Source organism: Pelophylax lessonae, assembly GCF_965119305.1.
Source record: "Pelophylax lessonae genome assembly, chromosome: 4".
In the NCBI taxonomy this organism is placed as follows: domain Eukaryota; kingdom Metazoa; phylum Chordata; class Amphibia; order Anura; family Ranidae; genus Pelophylax; species Pelophylax lessonae.
The window spans coordinates 138197522-138213872 of record NC_138771.1 but is presented as its reverse complement, the minus strand read 5'-3'; the positions used below and the strand labels follow the sequence as shown (position 1 = coordinate 138213872).

The window sequence follows — 16351 nt, the reverse complement described above, 5'->3', positions numbered from 1 at the left end:
CTCCGTGTGAGCATTTTTCTTCATCCAAACACATCCAGTTGAGTTAATGCCAAAGATCTAAATCTTGGTCTCAGCTGACCACAGCACTTTCTCCCAATCCTTCTTTAAACCATTTAGATTTTCTATGGCATGACTGTACATGTGCCTTCTTGTGGAGGGGGACTCGCCATGTTTGGAGGAAGAAAATTGCTTACTATGACCCTAAAAACACCATCCCTACAATCAAGCACGGAGGTGGAAACATTATGCTGGGGCTGTTTCTCTGCTAAAAAGGTACAGACCGACTTTGCTGCATTGAGGGGTCCAATGGATGGGGCCATGCCTTGTAAAATACTGGATGAAAATCTTCTTTCCTCAGCCAGAACACTGAAGATGGGTCATGGATATATCTTCCAGCATGACAATGACCCAAAACATACCGCAATAAAGGAGTGGCTCATAAAAAAAACACATTAAGGTCATGAAGCGGCTTAGTCAGTCTTTAGACCCTAATCCTATAGAAAATCTATGGAGGGAGCTGAAACTTCGAGTTTCCAAGTGACAGCCAAGAAACTTTAAGGATTTAGAGAAGATCTGTAAAGAAGAGTGGACCAAAATCCCTCCCAAGATGTGTGCAAACCTGGTAACAAACTACAAGAAACAGCTTACTTCTGTGCTTGCCATCAAGGGTTTCACCACCAAGTACGAAGTCATGTTTTGCTTGGGGATCAATTACTTATTTCACGCACTGAACTTTGGCATTTGTTTTGTGTTTTTTTTCTGGATTTTTGGTTGTTATTCTGTCTCAATCATTTAAAAAACACCTATGATAAAAAATTTGACCCTTCATTTCTTTGCAAGTGGGCAAACTTACAAAAACTACAGGGGGTCAAATACTTTTTTCTCCCCACTGAACAGTATAATATGCGCTCAATACTTGGTCGTGGCTCCTTTTGCATGAATTAGTGCAACAATGTGGCATGGCATCGAGTCGTTCAGCCTGTGGCACTGCTGAGGTATTATGGAAGCCCAGGTTGCTTTGATACCGACCTTCAGCTCATCTGCATTGTTGGGTCAGGTGTCTCATCTTTCTCTTAATACCCCACAGATGATCTATGGCCGGGGTCCTCAATAGGCGGACTCCGGGCCGCCTCCGGACCCACACGGATTAAAATCTGGACCGCCGAAGCGGTCTGCTTCCTTCTGTCTCAGCGGGGGACAGAATGGAGAGGATCGGGAGGATCGGACTGGCTGTGTTTAGCGCTGCATGATTACAAAAAGCCGAGTACAAGTTCTTCTGCGGCGGAGAGGATGTCCTACAAAGTCCCGCCTCCTGGGCCGGCTGTTACCTATGATAGACAGAACACTGGTGACGTCTATCATAGGAGCCAGTGTCCAGGAGGCGGGACTTTGTAGGACATCCTCTCCGTCGGGTAAGAAGAACTTGTACTCGGCTTTTTGTAATCATGCAGCGCTAAACACAGCCACTCCGATCCTCTCAATTCTAACCCCCCCCCCCGCTGATGACAGAAGGAAGCAGACCTCGGCGGTCCAGATTAATGGGGGCACGCACACTGGTCACTGCATTATTGGGGGCACAAACACTTTTCACTCTGCATTATTGGGGGCACGCACACTGGTCACTGCATTATTGGGGGCACAAACACTGGTCACTGCATTATTGGGGGCACAAACACTGGTCACTGCATTATTGGGGGCACGCACACTGGTCACTCTGCATTATTGGGGGCACGCACACTGGTCACTCTGCATTATTGGGGGCACGCACATTGGTCACTCTGCATTATTGGGGGCACGCACACTGGTCACTGCATTATTGGGGGCACAAACACTGGTCACTGCATTATTGGGGGCACGCACACTGGTCACTCTGCATTATTGGGGGCACGCACACTGGTCACTCTGCATTATTGGGGGCACGCACATTGGTCACTCTGCATTATTGGGGGCACGCACACTGGTCACTGCATTATTGGGGGCACAAACACTGGTCACTGCATTATTGGGGGCACGCACACTGGTCACTCTGCATTATTGGGGGCACGCACACTGGTCACTGCATTAATGGGGGCACGCACACTGGTCACTCTGCATTATTGGGGGCACAAACACTGGTCACTCTGCATTATTGGGGGCACAAACACTGGTCACTCTGCATTATTGGGGGCACGCACACTGGTCACTCTGCATTATTGGGGGCACGCACACTGGTCACTCTGCATTATTGGGGGCACAAACACTGGTCACTGCATTATTGGGGGCACACACACTGGTCACTGCATTATTGGGGGCACACACACTGGTCACTCTGCATTATTGAGGGCACACACACTGGTCACTCTGCATTATTGAGGGCACACACACTGGTCACTCTGCATTATTGGGGGTACACACACTGGTCACTCTGCATTATTGAGGGCACACACACTGGTCACTCTGCATTATTTGGGGCACACACACTGGTCACTCTGCATTAATGGGGGCACACACACGGTTGCTCTGCATTAATGGGGGCACGCACATGGTCACTCTGCATTAATGGGGGCACGCACATGGTCACTCTGCATTAATGGGGGCACGCACATGGTCGCTCTGCATTAATGGGGACACGCTCTGCATTAATAGGGGCACACACATGGTCGCTCTGCATTAATGGGGGCACACACATGGTCGCTCTGCATTAATGGGGACACCCTCTGCATTAATGGGGGGCACACACATGGTCGCTCTGCATTAATGGGGGCACGCACATGGTCGCTCTGCATTAATATGGACACGCTCTGCATTAATGGGGGCACACACATGGTCGTTCTGCATTAATGGGGGCACACACATGGTCACTCTGCATTAATGGGGGCACGCACATGGTCGCTCTGCATTAATGGGGGCACGCACATGGTCACTCTGCATTAATGGGGGCATGCACACTGGTTGCTTTTCATTAATGGGGGCACGCACAATGGTCGCTCTGCATTGGATGGGGGCAAGTTTTGGGGAATGCCTTTTTTTGTTGTTGGCGTTCTGTATTTGGAATTTGACGGTCACTTTTCCGGACCTCGGACTGAATGGAAAATTTGTAAGTGGACCTTTCAAGTTTACATTTGAGTACCCCTGATCTATGGGGTTTAGGTCAGGCGAGTTTGCTGTCCAATCAAACACAGTGATACCATGATCATTAAAACCAGGTATTGGTACTTTTGGCAGTGTGAGCAGGTGCCAAGTCCTGCTAGAAAAAGAAATCAGCATCTCCATAAAGCGGGTCAGTAGAGGTAAGCATGAAGTGCTCTAGATTTTTCTAGTAGAGGGCTGCGCTGGCTTTGGACTTTATAAAACACAGTGGACCATCACCAGCAGACTACATCACTCCCCAAATTATCACTGACCGGAAATTTCACACTGGACCTAATGCAACTTGGATTCTGTACCTCTCCACTCTTCCTCCAGACTCTGGGACCTTGATTTCCAAATGATATGCAACATTTACTTTCATCTGCAAATAGGACTTTAGCCCACTGAGCAACAGTCCAGTCCCTTTTCTCCTTAGCCCAGGTACAACGCTTCTGACGTCTCTGGTTCAGGAGTGGCTTGACACATGGAATGTCGCAGTTGTAGCCCATGTCCTGGATAGGTCTTCGTGTGATGGCTCTTGAAGCACTGACACCAGCTTTAGTCCACTCCTTGTGAATCTCCCCTAAATTGGCCTTTGCTTTACAATCCTTGCAATGCTGCCGTTATTCCTTGTTGCTTGTGCACCTTTTTCTACCACACTTTTTCCTTCCACCCAACTTTCCATTAATATACTTGTATAAAGCACTCTGTTAACAGCCAGCTTCTTTAGCAATGACCTTTTGTGACTTACCTTCCTTGTGGAGGGTGTCAATGACTGTCTTCTGGACACCTGTCAAGTCAGCAGTCTTCTCCATGATCGGGTAACCTACTGAACCAGACCAAGAGACCATTTACAGGCTCAGGAAACCATTACAGGTGTTTTGAGTTGATTAGCTGATTAGAGTGTGACAACATGAGACTATAATGTTGAACTTTTTCACAATATTGTAATTTTCTGAGATACTGAACTTTTGGTTTTCGCTAGCTAGAAGCTATAATCAACAAAATGAAAAGAAAAATGCTTCAAACATATCACTTTGTATATAATGAATCTATATACTATATGACATTCACCTTTTGAATTTAATTACTAAAATAAATTAGCTTTTTAATATTCAAATTTTTTCAGATGCATCAGTACTAAGTGAAATCAGAAGCCAGAAAGTCTCTCTAGGAAAGCAGAGGAATGGTAGATCTGGTGGATACCATGTAAAAGCTGAGGCAAATGTTCTCTTTGAGAAAGAGAATGCTGACCAGGTTGAAAAAACTTCTAAATCTGATTTGATACATGAGCTTGCCCAAGAGGCCCAAAAATGGGCAGAGGTCTGTGAATGTATGCAATAACATAAGAAACTTGAATGCAAAAATCCAAAGAGTGAGGAGAAAGCTTTCTGCACCTCAGCATCTAAAAGGACAAACTATCCAGAGGTCCCCAAATATTAAAAATGTCCCCCCACTGTGGAAAGTGGAGGACAGCATGTTCATGCGGATGATGGTTATTCAGAGGGTTTAGCAAGCTTTCTAGCCCAGATTTTGTGAATGGCCAGAGAACCACATTTTGGAGGCCTAGACATGCATACCAAAGGAGTAAAGCAAGGGAACAGACTAAGTAGTCCTTTCTTTGAGATTCATACATGAAGGTAGGGGAGTGCTCATACTCCTAATGCTGCATACTGCATAGTGCTCATAATAGTATCAACAGTCTGCCATAAGAGACATTGTCTCTTTGAAGACCGTGCAAGTCCGGTGCTCTTTGGACACCGGGTCTGCAGCCCAAGCACTTTAATCAGTGCATTGATGTATTGCCCAAAATCTATAATGGGATAAAAGCCAGCAGTCCATCAAAGATGAAGCTTAAAGCTCTTGCCATCTGTAAAAATGGGATTTGACTTACCGTAAAATCCATTTTTTGATGTTCATTGACGGACACAGCTCCTGTCATTCTTGACCATTAGGTTATATGCTGCCCCCCTACAGGAGTAGGACACTAGGCAGAAAAAACTTCTGGCTACACCCATGGACAGTCCCAGGGGGTATACGCCCTCTTCCTGCTATAGGTACTCAGTTTTGTTACAAGCAGTGTCAGGAGAATTATAACTCGACAGAGGGGTGGGTGCTGTGTCTGTCAATAAACATCAGAGAAATGAATCATACGGTAAGTCAAAAATTGCATTCTCTCTTTGGTTCATTGACAGACACAGCTCCTGTCATTCTTGACCATTTGGACGTCCCAAAGTGTTAAACATGAGGAGTGGGAAAAAGCAAAAAATTACCAAGGCTAAACCATAGCCAACCAGGCAACAGGGGCTCAACCAAAACAACTGAAGCCCATCTGAAAAAAAACAATACATCCTCAAAGAGGATCAGGTCCTCTCAACAGCAGCCTGCAAAACCTTACAGCCAAAGGAAGCATCCACAGATGCCAACAAATCCACTTTATAAAACTTTGTAAAAGTGTGCACCAACGACCAGGTGGCCACCTTGCAAACCTTTGTCACTGACGCCTGATGAGGGAAAGCCCAGGAGGCACTAAGCGCCCTAGTAGAGTGCACCTTGACAACCCTGTGCAAGTCCATCCATGAGCGAAAATAGAGTCTGAATCCTGAAAGATTCCATAGCTGCCAGGTACACTCTAATTGCCCGGATCACATCCAAGGCAATTTTCTTCAGATGTTTAGGCCTGGGACACAGGGAAGGCAACACAATATCTTCATTCAAATGAAAATCATAGACCACCTTAGGAAGGAATTACAAACAGGGGTGAAGCACCACCTTATCCACGTGAATCACCATATAAGGCGAACTACAGGATAACATCACCAGTCCTGACACCCTGCGCGCAGAGGTGATAGCCACCAAAAAGGCCACCTTCTGGGACAGTGTTAAGTAGGGGAATCGTCTGAAAATTTTCAAAAGGGAGGCTTCTGTAGAGCTGAAAGCACAAAATTAATATTCCAAGGTGGCAACGGAGCCCGCACTGGAGGAACCAAATGTCGGACACTCTGAAGAAAAGTACGCACCAGGGAGTGTGTGGCCAAAGGTCATTGGCAGGCGCCCACCAAGAAAGAAAATATGTGTCCAATCGCCTAGGATCCAAGCAAAAAACTGAAGCATGCTGGGAGTGGGATGAGCTATGTTGATCTGGCTTTGTTTGCCAGTATAAAATCCTCCTGCAGGCGTTAGTATAATCCAAAGGTGAAAGACTTTCTGTGTCCCGCAATGGATGTGAAAGAAAATAAATTTGACAGAAAATGCATGCTTCATAAGCCTTTGTCCTACCGTGTTAACAGTGCCCCATTAGACTGACTTGCAACTATTAAAGTGAGTTTCTAGATTTAGTTAGAGATTTAAAGAAAAAAAGTTTAAACCTCCTACAGGTTTTTTATAGCAGTCTGTGTCCCTATCCATCCATTTATTGCACGCTTTGTCCCGAACCATGTCACGGTCAAAAAGTGAAGAACAATCTAAAATTTTAGAGTTATCACCACAACCAGAGCAGAAGTGCAATATCTCAGCAGCGACAACTGTACTGAGGACACATGCTGCATCTAGTTGCATCGCCTGAACAGAAAGTGAGGAGAAATCTCTTGAACAGGGCCAGAGACCACGATACAAATCTGAACGGTTATAATTCCTTCCTCACTGTAATAAAAACTCGAAAAAATTGTTTGACCTGCAGCTTCACTTTCATAAACCCGTATGTTTGGCCATTCTGCTCTGAAAGACTTGTCAATCTAGTGGAATTGGCTTGTGCTCCCTCCCCTTTTTTTTTCATTATTGCAAAATTTACTGAGCAATACAATTTGCCATTTATCCAGTTTGTAGAAAGAAAAATGAACTGCTGGCTTTTTATAGATATGAAATCACAAAGCATAATATTCAATCGTCTGATTACATTTTCTGTTGTTTTAGGGCCAACAATGAAAATAAAACGGCATGCCATTCTGGAAAAGTACAAAGATGTGATAGAAACATTTTACTCAGGATAAAACAAAATCTGTAGCACCACCACCAATTTGAGTCAGTTAGTCTTTTTACAGTCAGGTCTGGAGCTTCCTGAGGTATTATGGTTAGATGGAAATGTGTTAGAACATAACCCTTTTCTCCATTAAAATGTCCACAGCAGTTAGTGTTCACTTTTATATAGACTGTAGTATATACAAACCTTCTATTTTGCCTGTGTGTGACTACAGGAGGGTACATAATTCTGACTTAGGAATCGCTATCCTTTGTGTATATTCTTGGAGCAATCAGTGATGGAATACAATGTGCCTTACAACTATAAATTGTCTATTTTTCTAAAAAAAACTTTTTTTTTTTACATTTTAAAATTTGTACCATTTAGTACTAAACATTAAAGGCTCTCTTCACTTCTGTTCCAAGCTACAAGTACCGGCATACTCTGCTGCTGAATGCTGGTGCTTTAGTCCATACATGTTGTAGGAAATTCTTCTTGCCATTCATGCTTGTATATAACAAATGTCATCTCTGGCAGAATAGTTACCCATTGTTTAGCATTCATTGTTTGTGAAAGCCAAACATCCGGTTGCCCTTTCATCCATTTTTCCAATATACCCTATTAAAGTAATATATGAGATAAAACTTCTCTTTGCTGCAGTGATATTTGGATAATGTGATATTCCATCACTCCCTGTTATGTTATTAGGCAGGAAGAGAACCTTCCCTGAAATTTTTAATGCTGGCAATAAAATGATCAACCAATCACAGGTTTTATCAATATAAAAAGATATCTGTAGTTAAGTTTGATGAAAACAATCATTCACAGGTCCAAATGATCGTTTAGTACTATTGATTTCTGGAAGATACAACCTTTTCACTGAAACATTTCTCATGAAAAACAATCATACCTGTGTGTACGGTCAGCATTAATGAGTTTAGTTGCATTTTCCAATTAATTACAGCTGTTGTCATTAACAAATGCTTTATGTTAACAGTTTATAAGCAGCATCTTATTTGCTATACTGCACCCAACTGGGTTTTATGGTTCAATGTGTTTAATATCAGTCACTGGAATGGTCAAGTGTTCTCTAAATTAAAAATTTAACATATTGCAGCTGACCAATACTTAGGGGTTCTTTCAGACGAGGTGGACTCCACTTGCTCAGCAGGGGATGTGTCCACTGCTTCCCGCTGAGGTGGTGGATGTCAGGTCTATGTTCGCTCAGAGCGGACAAGGACACTACCTACTCTCCTCAATGAGCAGTTGGATGTAAATTGACCACCTGTCCAATTACACCAGACAGCCATCCGATCGATGGAAGGGGAACGGATCCCCATATGTCTGTTTTTAGCAGATTGGATCAGATGTAGGCAGGTGTAAGTGGACACGCCTGTTTGCACCCACTGCTCAATAGAGGAGAATGGAGGTTCCGATCAGGTCCCCCTGAAAAACGGACAGGAAGACCTGTTCAGAACGTTTATGTGAAAGGGGCCTAAAAGTGATTCCTACATTTGTTTTTTGTTTTCAGCCTTTTTTCCTTTAACGTCAAACAAGTAGGCACTTTATTACAGAAGAGACAGAGAAAAAAAAAACTGTTGCTGTAACCACTTAAGACAGAAGTAAACCCTACTATCCTTTACAGCCAAGGAAGCGGTTATCTTAGCTTCTATATGATCTGCAGCTGCCATCGTACTGCACGTTATCAGCTATACCACCAGACATTTAATGGTTTAACATAGCGTTTCCCAATTGGGGTTCCGCCCAGCGATGCCAACCTCCCGGTAATTTACAGACAGCCCGTAAATTACAGCCCATTTTCGGGCTGCTCATAAATGTCCCTTACGGGCAGCGGTGCCCATAAAGAAGATGGTTGCGGGACCGACATCGTAACGGCACTTACGCCGTTCCAACGCCTGCCAGATTTGGGAAAGCTCGTACAAGCTCGGCCGGGCTGTGCATGCGCAGTTACGTAATGGCGCCATTTTTAAATAAAAGGCATTTGTTCTCGGCGCCGCAGCAGAGGACTCACTCCTCAGAGTGAGGACAGACATGAAGGTAGGATGTGGCAAGTATGATTTGATGTATGATGAAGCGAGGGATGGATGGGGCAACAGATAAAAGGATGGAGTTATGGAAAGATGAAAATGATGGAGGGTGAAATGGTTGGAGGGACCTACAACAGAGGGATGGTTGAATGGACAGTTTAATGGAGGGATGAAGGGATGGAGACGGGGTGAAGGAGGGAAATCACCTTGACGCAACAGCAGACATGTGAATATAATTGTCAACAAATAAACCAGATATAAAAAGAATTTGCCAGCAAAAGAGAACATTACACTCTGCTCATTAAAAGGTTTGGGCTGCGACGCGCTACTCTACAGCACACGTTTTTTGGTTGGAGTTCCAAATTTTTGCTATACCATGTCAAAGGGTTCCACGGGAAAAATTGGGAAACCCTGGTTTAACAGTTCAGTTAGGAGCCAACATAGCACACATGTAACTGACAGTTATTTATGGAATGTCTTAAATGTAACTGTTTTGGGAAACCATAAAATTGGTGGGTTCCGTTTGGTTTTAAAAAGCGTTAGCTGGAGTTAAGTTTTAATCTGTTAATCGCTTAAAGCGGAGTTCCAGCCATTTTACTCACCTGTCCAACGGTCCAGCGATGCGGCCCCCCGAAGCCTCGATCCTCTCCCTCGGCGCCGGCATCACGGCTGTGGGCACCCGGCTGTGACAGTTTGCGGCTTCACAGCCGGGTACGCACTGCGCATGCGCGAGTTGCGCTACGCGCCGTGATTGGCCGGCAATCTTCTGGGACCTTTGACATGTCCCAGAAGATTGCAGGGAGGGGGAGAGGAGAACTTCCGCTCAGGGCGCCGCCGTGCTCCGAGCGGAAGTGGGAGCTGGTACCTGTCAAAACTAGGTACCCGCTCCTCCCCCCCCCCCCCCCCCAAAATGACATGTGGCATGTCAGGGGGTTAGGACCACCTAAAGCGGAAGTTCCACTTTTGGGTGGATCTCCGCTTTAAACTCCATCTAAAGCTACTAGCCCATGCAATGCTACCCTCTCCAAACAATGCTCCTCTTCGAGAGTGTCCATGTTGCTCCTCTGAAGAGAGAGAAACCACCCTAAGATAGGAAACCTGTTACTAGTCAGAAGAAAGTTTAACCCCTTCCCACCGGGGTAACTCAAATATGCAGCGTCGGCTACAAGAGGTTGTAGCCTGCAGCTAGAGTACCGGGTGATGCCTGCATCACCCCCCAGTACCGTTGTTTAGAGCAGACGGTCAGCTTTCTTGTAACAACCACTGATGCGGCAAAGCAGCTGCTTGGTTGTTATTACATGGAGCAGGAGGGACCCCCCCCTCATCTTCCTGCTGCTCGCCCAGGTCTCCTGTCCCACCAGAAGACCTGAGCGACCAGCCAGCATGTCCGCCGGCTGGCCGAAGACCTGAACAAAGCCAGATTCGGCTTTGCCAGCCCAACTTGGTGTTTTGAATGCTTTTTAAGTGCACAGGTGAGACCCCAGATCCCTTCATAAAGAGTACCTGTCACTGCCTATTACTGTCACAATGGATGTTTACATTCCTTTTGGACAGCAATAAAAGTGATCAAAAATTATTATTTATTTATTTATTTTTTTTAAACTGACAGTGTAAAAATAAAAAAATAAATAAAATAAAAACAAAAATTATTAAAGCGCCCCGTCCCTCCGTGCTCATTCGCAGAAGCGAGAGCATATGTAAGTCGTGCCCACATATGTAAACGGTGTTCAAACTACACGTGAGGTATTGCCGCAATAGTTAAGAGTGAGAGCAATAATTCTAATACAAGACCTTCTCTGTAACTAAACAGGTAACCGTTAAAATTTGTTAAAGCATCGCCTATGGATATTTAAAGGAAGTAGTTTGTCACCATTCCACGAGTGTGCGCAATTTTAAAGCATGGCATGTTAGGTATCCATTTACTCAACGTAACACCATCTTTCACAATATACAAAAAAAAATTAGGCTAACTTTACAGTTTTATTTTACTTCATGAAAATGTTTTTCTTCCAAATTGCATCTGAAAGCTCGCTGCACAAATACCATGTGACATAAAATATTGCAACGGTCGCTATTTTATTCTCGAGGGTCTCTGCTAAAAAAATGTACATGTTTGGGGGTTCTAAATAATTTTCTAGCAAAAAATACTGAACAAATGTCAGAAAAAGGTTTAGGCATGAAGGGGTTAAAATCAAACAGTGCAGCCACCACGTCTAAATATTTAGTAAGCTGCAATAAATCACATCTTTGTTTTTAGATTTAGATATACGTGTGATACATACATATCATTTGTCTTTAAGAATAAGTTTACGTTTCAATAAAATTCAACCATCTCTGAGCTCTTTGGAACACCCTGCACATTTAATGAATTTCCTTTAAAAAAACAAGTGCAAAAAGAAAAATGAGCCATTCACTGAAGTACAAGGCAGTTTCACTCACAGATATACAATAAATAGAGCTTTCAAAATGAAAAGATTAAGGCAAGACATGACAAGACATTCATAGAGCTGGGTTGAGATTTTGACTGTGCTTTCTTATCACAGAACAATGTGCTGCAGCACCCCCTCGTGGTAGATTTGGTAACTGAACAGGTCAGCCAAAACACAATTTGGGAATATGAGAATACATTTAAGGTTTTTCTATGCTCTGGTGAACAACAGATAGCATATTGAAAAAAAAGTGAAAAATAGAGCCTTGTTATGGAGACACCGCTTATTCATGGAGTGGTTTAAATGAATGGAATAGTTACCTAAAGATATCATTAAATGAAGCAATTGTACAGCAATAATATATGGTATTGTGTTGATATATCATACAAAATGTGTAATTTACTTGAAGCGAAGCAATTTACTAATCTCTGCTTTGACAAGCCTGCTGTACATACTGTAGCTTGTCCTCTGAAGAACATGTTGACCAAAAAGGCAATGACAAGACAAAACGGGTAAGAAGTTACAGTATTAAAGGAGTCGTCTGGTACATAGGCAGACTCTCTTCCATTCTTATGTGGCTTTCTGATTGGCCTGCAAGGTTCGGTTTGGATGTAGCATGTTTCTTTAGTAGTGTGGCCTCCAGCACATTGCCCTGCATACTCGTATACCATGTCTCGTCTGCGGGGGAAGAAGACTCTGATCAGCATTACATGATGTGCGTGTGATGTCAGCTGGCTGGGCTGGAGACTGAAATCAGCAAAGTAAATTAGTCGCTGTCCCGTATTCTTTGACAGATCTCATCTGTAAACTCTGAACACTTGGAGTTTCCACCCAAATCTTTAGTTAAAGTCTGTAACAAAGAAATAGTAAAATGAAAACAGTTCTGTTTATTGTCTACCTATACCATACAAATGAAAGCAGTTCCTTAGACAAATCTGTAAGGGATCATTTACACCAGCCCGTCAGTCTAAGCTGCCCAATGCAATTGTAATGCAAAAAGCCTTGGGTTGTCTGTTTGCACAAACGTGCATTGGTGAGTGTTGCGATGAAATGGACGCAGGTATACATACCCAGCTTACTATGGCACAAGGTATCGTGTCGCACTGGCTGCTGTTCAAAGAATGAAGTGAAAGCAAGTTTAACCACTTCTGGACCGGAAGGATTTGCCCCCTTAATGACCAGGCCATTTTTTGCCCTTCGGCACTGCGTTACTTTGACAATTGGGCGATCGTGCAACACTGTACCCAAATAAAATTGATGTCCTTTTTCCCCACATATAGCTCTCTTTTGGTGGTAATTGATCACCTGTGCGATTTTTATCTTTTGTGCTATTAACAAAAAAAAAAAGAGCGACAATTTTGAAAAATAAAAAACAATATTTTTCACTTTCTACTATACGACACTCAGAAAAAAAAAAAAAGTAAAAATATAAAACTTTAAAATTTTAGGGCCAATTTGTTTTCTGCTACATAGGTTTGGTAAAAAAAAAAAAAAAAAATCGCAATAAGTGTATTTTGATTGGTTTGCGCAAAAGTTATCGAGTCTACCAACTACAGGAAAGATTTAGGTCATTTTTATTGTTTGTTTTTTTACTAGTAATCGCGACAATCTGATTTTTTGCGGGAATGCGACATTGCGGCGGACAGTTCGCACCCCTAACTGACATTTTTGACACTTTTGGGGGGACCAGTGACATTACTGTTAAATTAGCAGGGAAGGGGATAACATTATGGGTGATCAGGGGTTAAATGTGAGCCTAGGGGAGTGATTCTAACTGTGGGGGGGCGGGGCTTCTGAAAGGACCATAGAGACATGTGATCTTATATAGAAGGATCACAGGGGCATTGATCATTCCAGGGAGAAGAACGGTCAGCTGTGTTTACAACAGCTGCCCATCCTCTCTCAGCGGGGAGCAATCGCGGGTGTCGGGCAGCAATCGGAGCCGTCTGCCGCTGCATCGGCTCCCCCGCTGACGAGCGGGGGCGGGATTGCGCCGCCAGCGGTGCACGTTCCCCCCCTAGCCTCCCGGTAGCCAGCGTCGTACATTTGCGGCAGGTGGTTGTAAACTGGTTAAACAAAAAAAAGAGTGACAATTCTAAAAAAAAAAAAAAAAAAACATTTATCACATTTTGCTATATAACATTTTCAATAAAATAAAAATAAAATCTAAATTTTTTCATCATTTTAGGCCAATTTGTGTTTTGCTACATATTTTTGGTACAAAAAAATCCCAATAGCGTATTTTGATTGGTTTGCGCAAAAGTTATCACGTCTACAAACTAGGGGAAAGATTGTAATTTTTATTTATTTTTTACTAGTAATGGCGGTGATCTGCCATTTTTAGCGGGACTGCAACAGATTGGACTCAGTGCTCAGTGCTAAAAAATGCACGGTTACTGTAATAATGACACTGCCAGGGAAAGGGTAACCCATGGGCGATCAAAGGGTTAAGTGGGAGCCTAGGGGGTGTTTTATAACTGAGGGGGATGGGCTTGTGGAATCAAGACACAGACCTGTGATCCTAAATAGAAGGATCACAGGCGCTCAATCCAGATAGAACAACGGTCTGCTGTTTACAACAGAAGACCGTCGTTCTTTCTCCACAGGGAGCAATCACGGGTGCCCAGCGGCAATCAAGGCCGCCGGCCCCCTGGATCAATTTCCCCGCTGCCTAATGGGGGTGCTCCTGCAAACTGATGTATAGGTACGTCAGTTCGCATAGCAGAGCCAGCCTGCCACAGTATATCTGTGGCGGGCGGTCGGCAAGTGGTTAATTAAAGTTGAGGAACAACAACAAGCATTGCAATGTAACAACGCATTGTAGGACATATGCATAATATATCCCTACATGGGCACCTGCTGGTGTGAACTGGCCCATAAAATAACAGAGCACTTACCTTTCTAGTTTTAATGGTGTCATAACATGCAGTCTCTATTTTGCGCGCATATTCCTGAAGCCCCATGTGGCGCAGCATCATGACTGCACTCAGTAGTAAAGCAGTAGGATTAGCCAAGTCTTTCCCAGCTATATCTGGAGCAGTGCCATGAACCTAAACAGGACCATAATAACAGTAAAATTAGCCTACTATTTCTCAGCCTCAATGATGATAGATATTTACTTTGTGCCTATTACCTGTAACTTATTAAAGGAGTAGCCAAAAGCTACTCCAGTTAAGGGTAATTGGCAACTATTGAGGTCTACAGGAAACCTGCCCACACAGATCAGCATTTTAACTCCTACCACCCACTGAGAAAACTTGAGGCTAATTATATATATATATATATATATATATATATATATATATATATATATATATACACACACACACACACACACACACACACATACGTATATACACACACACAATATCTCACGAAAGTGAGTACACCCCTCACATTTTTGTAAATATTTTATTATATCTTTTCATGTGACAACACTGAAGAAATTACACTTTGCTACAATGTAAAGTAGTGAGTGTACAGCTTGTATAACAGTGTAAGTGCTGTTCCCTCAAAATAACACACAGCCATTAAGGTCTAAACCACTGGAAACAAAAGTGAGTGAAAATGTCCAAACTGGGCCCAAAGTGTCAATATTTTGTGTGGCCACCAGTTTTTTTCCAGCACTGCCTTAACCCCTCTTTCTTGAGCATGGAGTTCACCAGAGCTTCATAGGTTGCCACTGGAGTCCTCCTCCACTCCTCCATGATGACATCACAGAGCTGGTGGATGTTAGAGACCTTGCGCTTCTCCACCTTACTTTTGAGGATGCCCAACAGATGCTCGATAGGATTTAGGTTTACAGATATGCTTGGCCAGTCCATCACCTTACCCCTCAGCTTCTTTAGCAAGGTAGTGGTGGTCTTAGAGGTGTGTTTGGGGTAGTTATGTTGGAATATTGCCCTGCGGCCCAGTCACCGAAGGGAGGGGATCATGTTCTGCTTCAGTATGTCACAGTACATGTTGGCATTCATGGTTCCCCCAATGAACTGTAGGTCCCCACTGCCAACAGCAGTCATGCAGCCCCCAGCCATGACACTCCCACTACCATGCTTGATTGTAGGCAAGACACATTTGTCTTTGTACTCCTCACCTGGTTGCCACCACACACGCTTGACACCACCTGAACCAAATAAGTTTATCTTGGTCTCATCAGACCACAGGACGGGGTTCCAGTAATCCATGTCCTTAGTCTGTTTGTCTTCAGCAAACTGTTTGCGGGCTTTCTTGTGCTTCATCTTTAGAAGAGGCTTCCTTCTGGGAAAACAGCCATGAAGACCAATTTGATGCAGTGTGTAGCGTATGGTCTGAGCACTGACAGGCTAACCCACCCCTTCAACCCCCGCAGCAATGCTGGCAGCACTCATACATCTATTTCCCAAAGACAACCTCTGGATATGGCGCTGAGCACGTGCACTCAACTTCTTTGGTCAACAATGGTGAGGCCTGTTCTGAGTGGAGCCTGTCCTGTTAAACTGCTGTATGGTCTTGGCTATCATGCTGCAGGTCAGTTTCAGGGTCTTGGCAATCTTCTTATAGCCTAGGCTATCTTTATGTAGAGCAACAATTCTTTTTTTCAGATCCTCAGAGAGTTCTTTGCCATGAGGTGCCATGTTGAACTTCCAGTGACCAGTATGAGAGACTGAGAGCTAAAACACCAAATTAACACACCTGCTCCCCATTCACACCTGAGACCTTGTAAAACTAACGAGTCACATGACACCGGGGAGGGAAAATTGATAATTGGGCCCAATTTGGACATTTTCACTTAGGGGTGTACTTTGTTGCCAGCGGTTTAGACATGTCTG

General features: G+C 43.8%; 2 protein-coding genes across 3 annotated transcripts in view; one reads left to right on the top strand and one right to left on the bottom strand.

The window, feature by feature from the left end:
• ACSBG1 (acyl-CoA synthetase bubblegum family member 1) overlaps positions 1–7248 on the top strand; it is a 109536-nt gene extending 102288 nt beyond the window's left edge. For both annotated transcript variants that reach the window (XM_082253084.1, XM_082253083.1), the window contains one exon: positions 7021–7248. In XM_082253084.1, the coding sequence (XP_082109210.1) occupies positions 7021–7097 (77 nt within the window). In that variant the 3' untranslated portion in view covers positions 7098–7248. The remainder of the gene's footprint in view (positions 1–7020) is intronic.
• A 4738-nt stretch (positions 7249–11986) lies between these two features.
• IDH3A (isocitrate dehydrogenase (NAD(+)) 3 catalytic subunit alpha) overlaps positions 11987–16351 on the bottom strand; it is a 34904-nt gene continuing 30539 nt past the window's right edge. Inside the window, exons 10-11 of the mRNA XM_082254700.1 lie at positions 14441–14593; positions 11987–12393 (exon numbers count right to left, since the gene is read on the bottom strand). Coding sequence (XP_082110826.1) covers positions 12310–12393; positions 14441–14593 — 237 coding nt within the window. The 3' untranslated portion in view covers positions 11987–12309. The remainder of the gene's footprint in view (positions 12394–14440; positions 14594–16351) is intronic.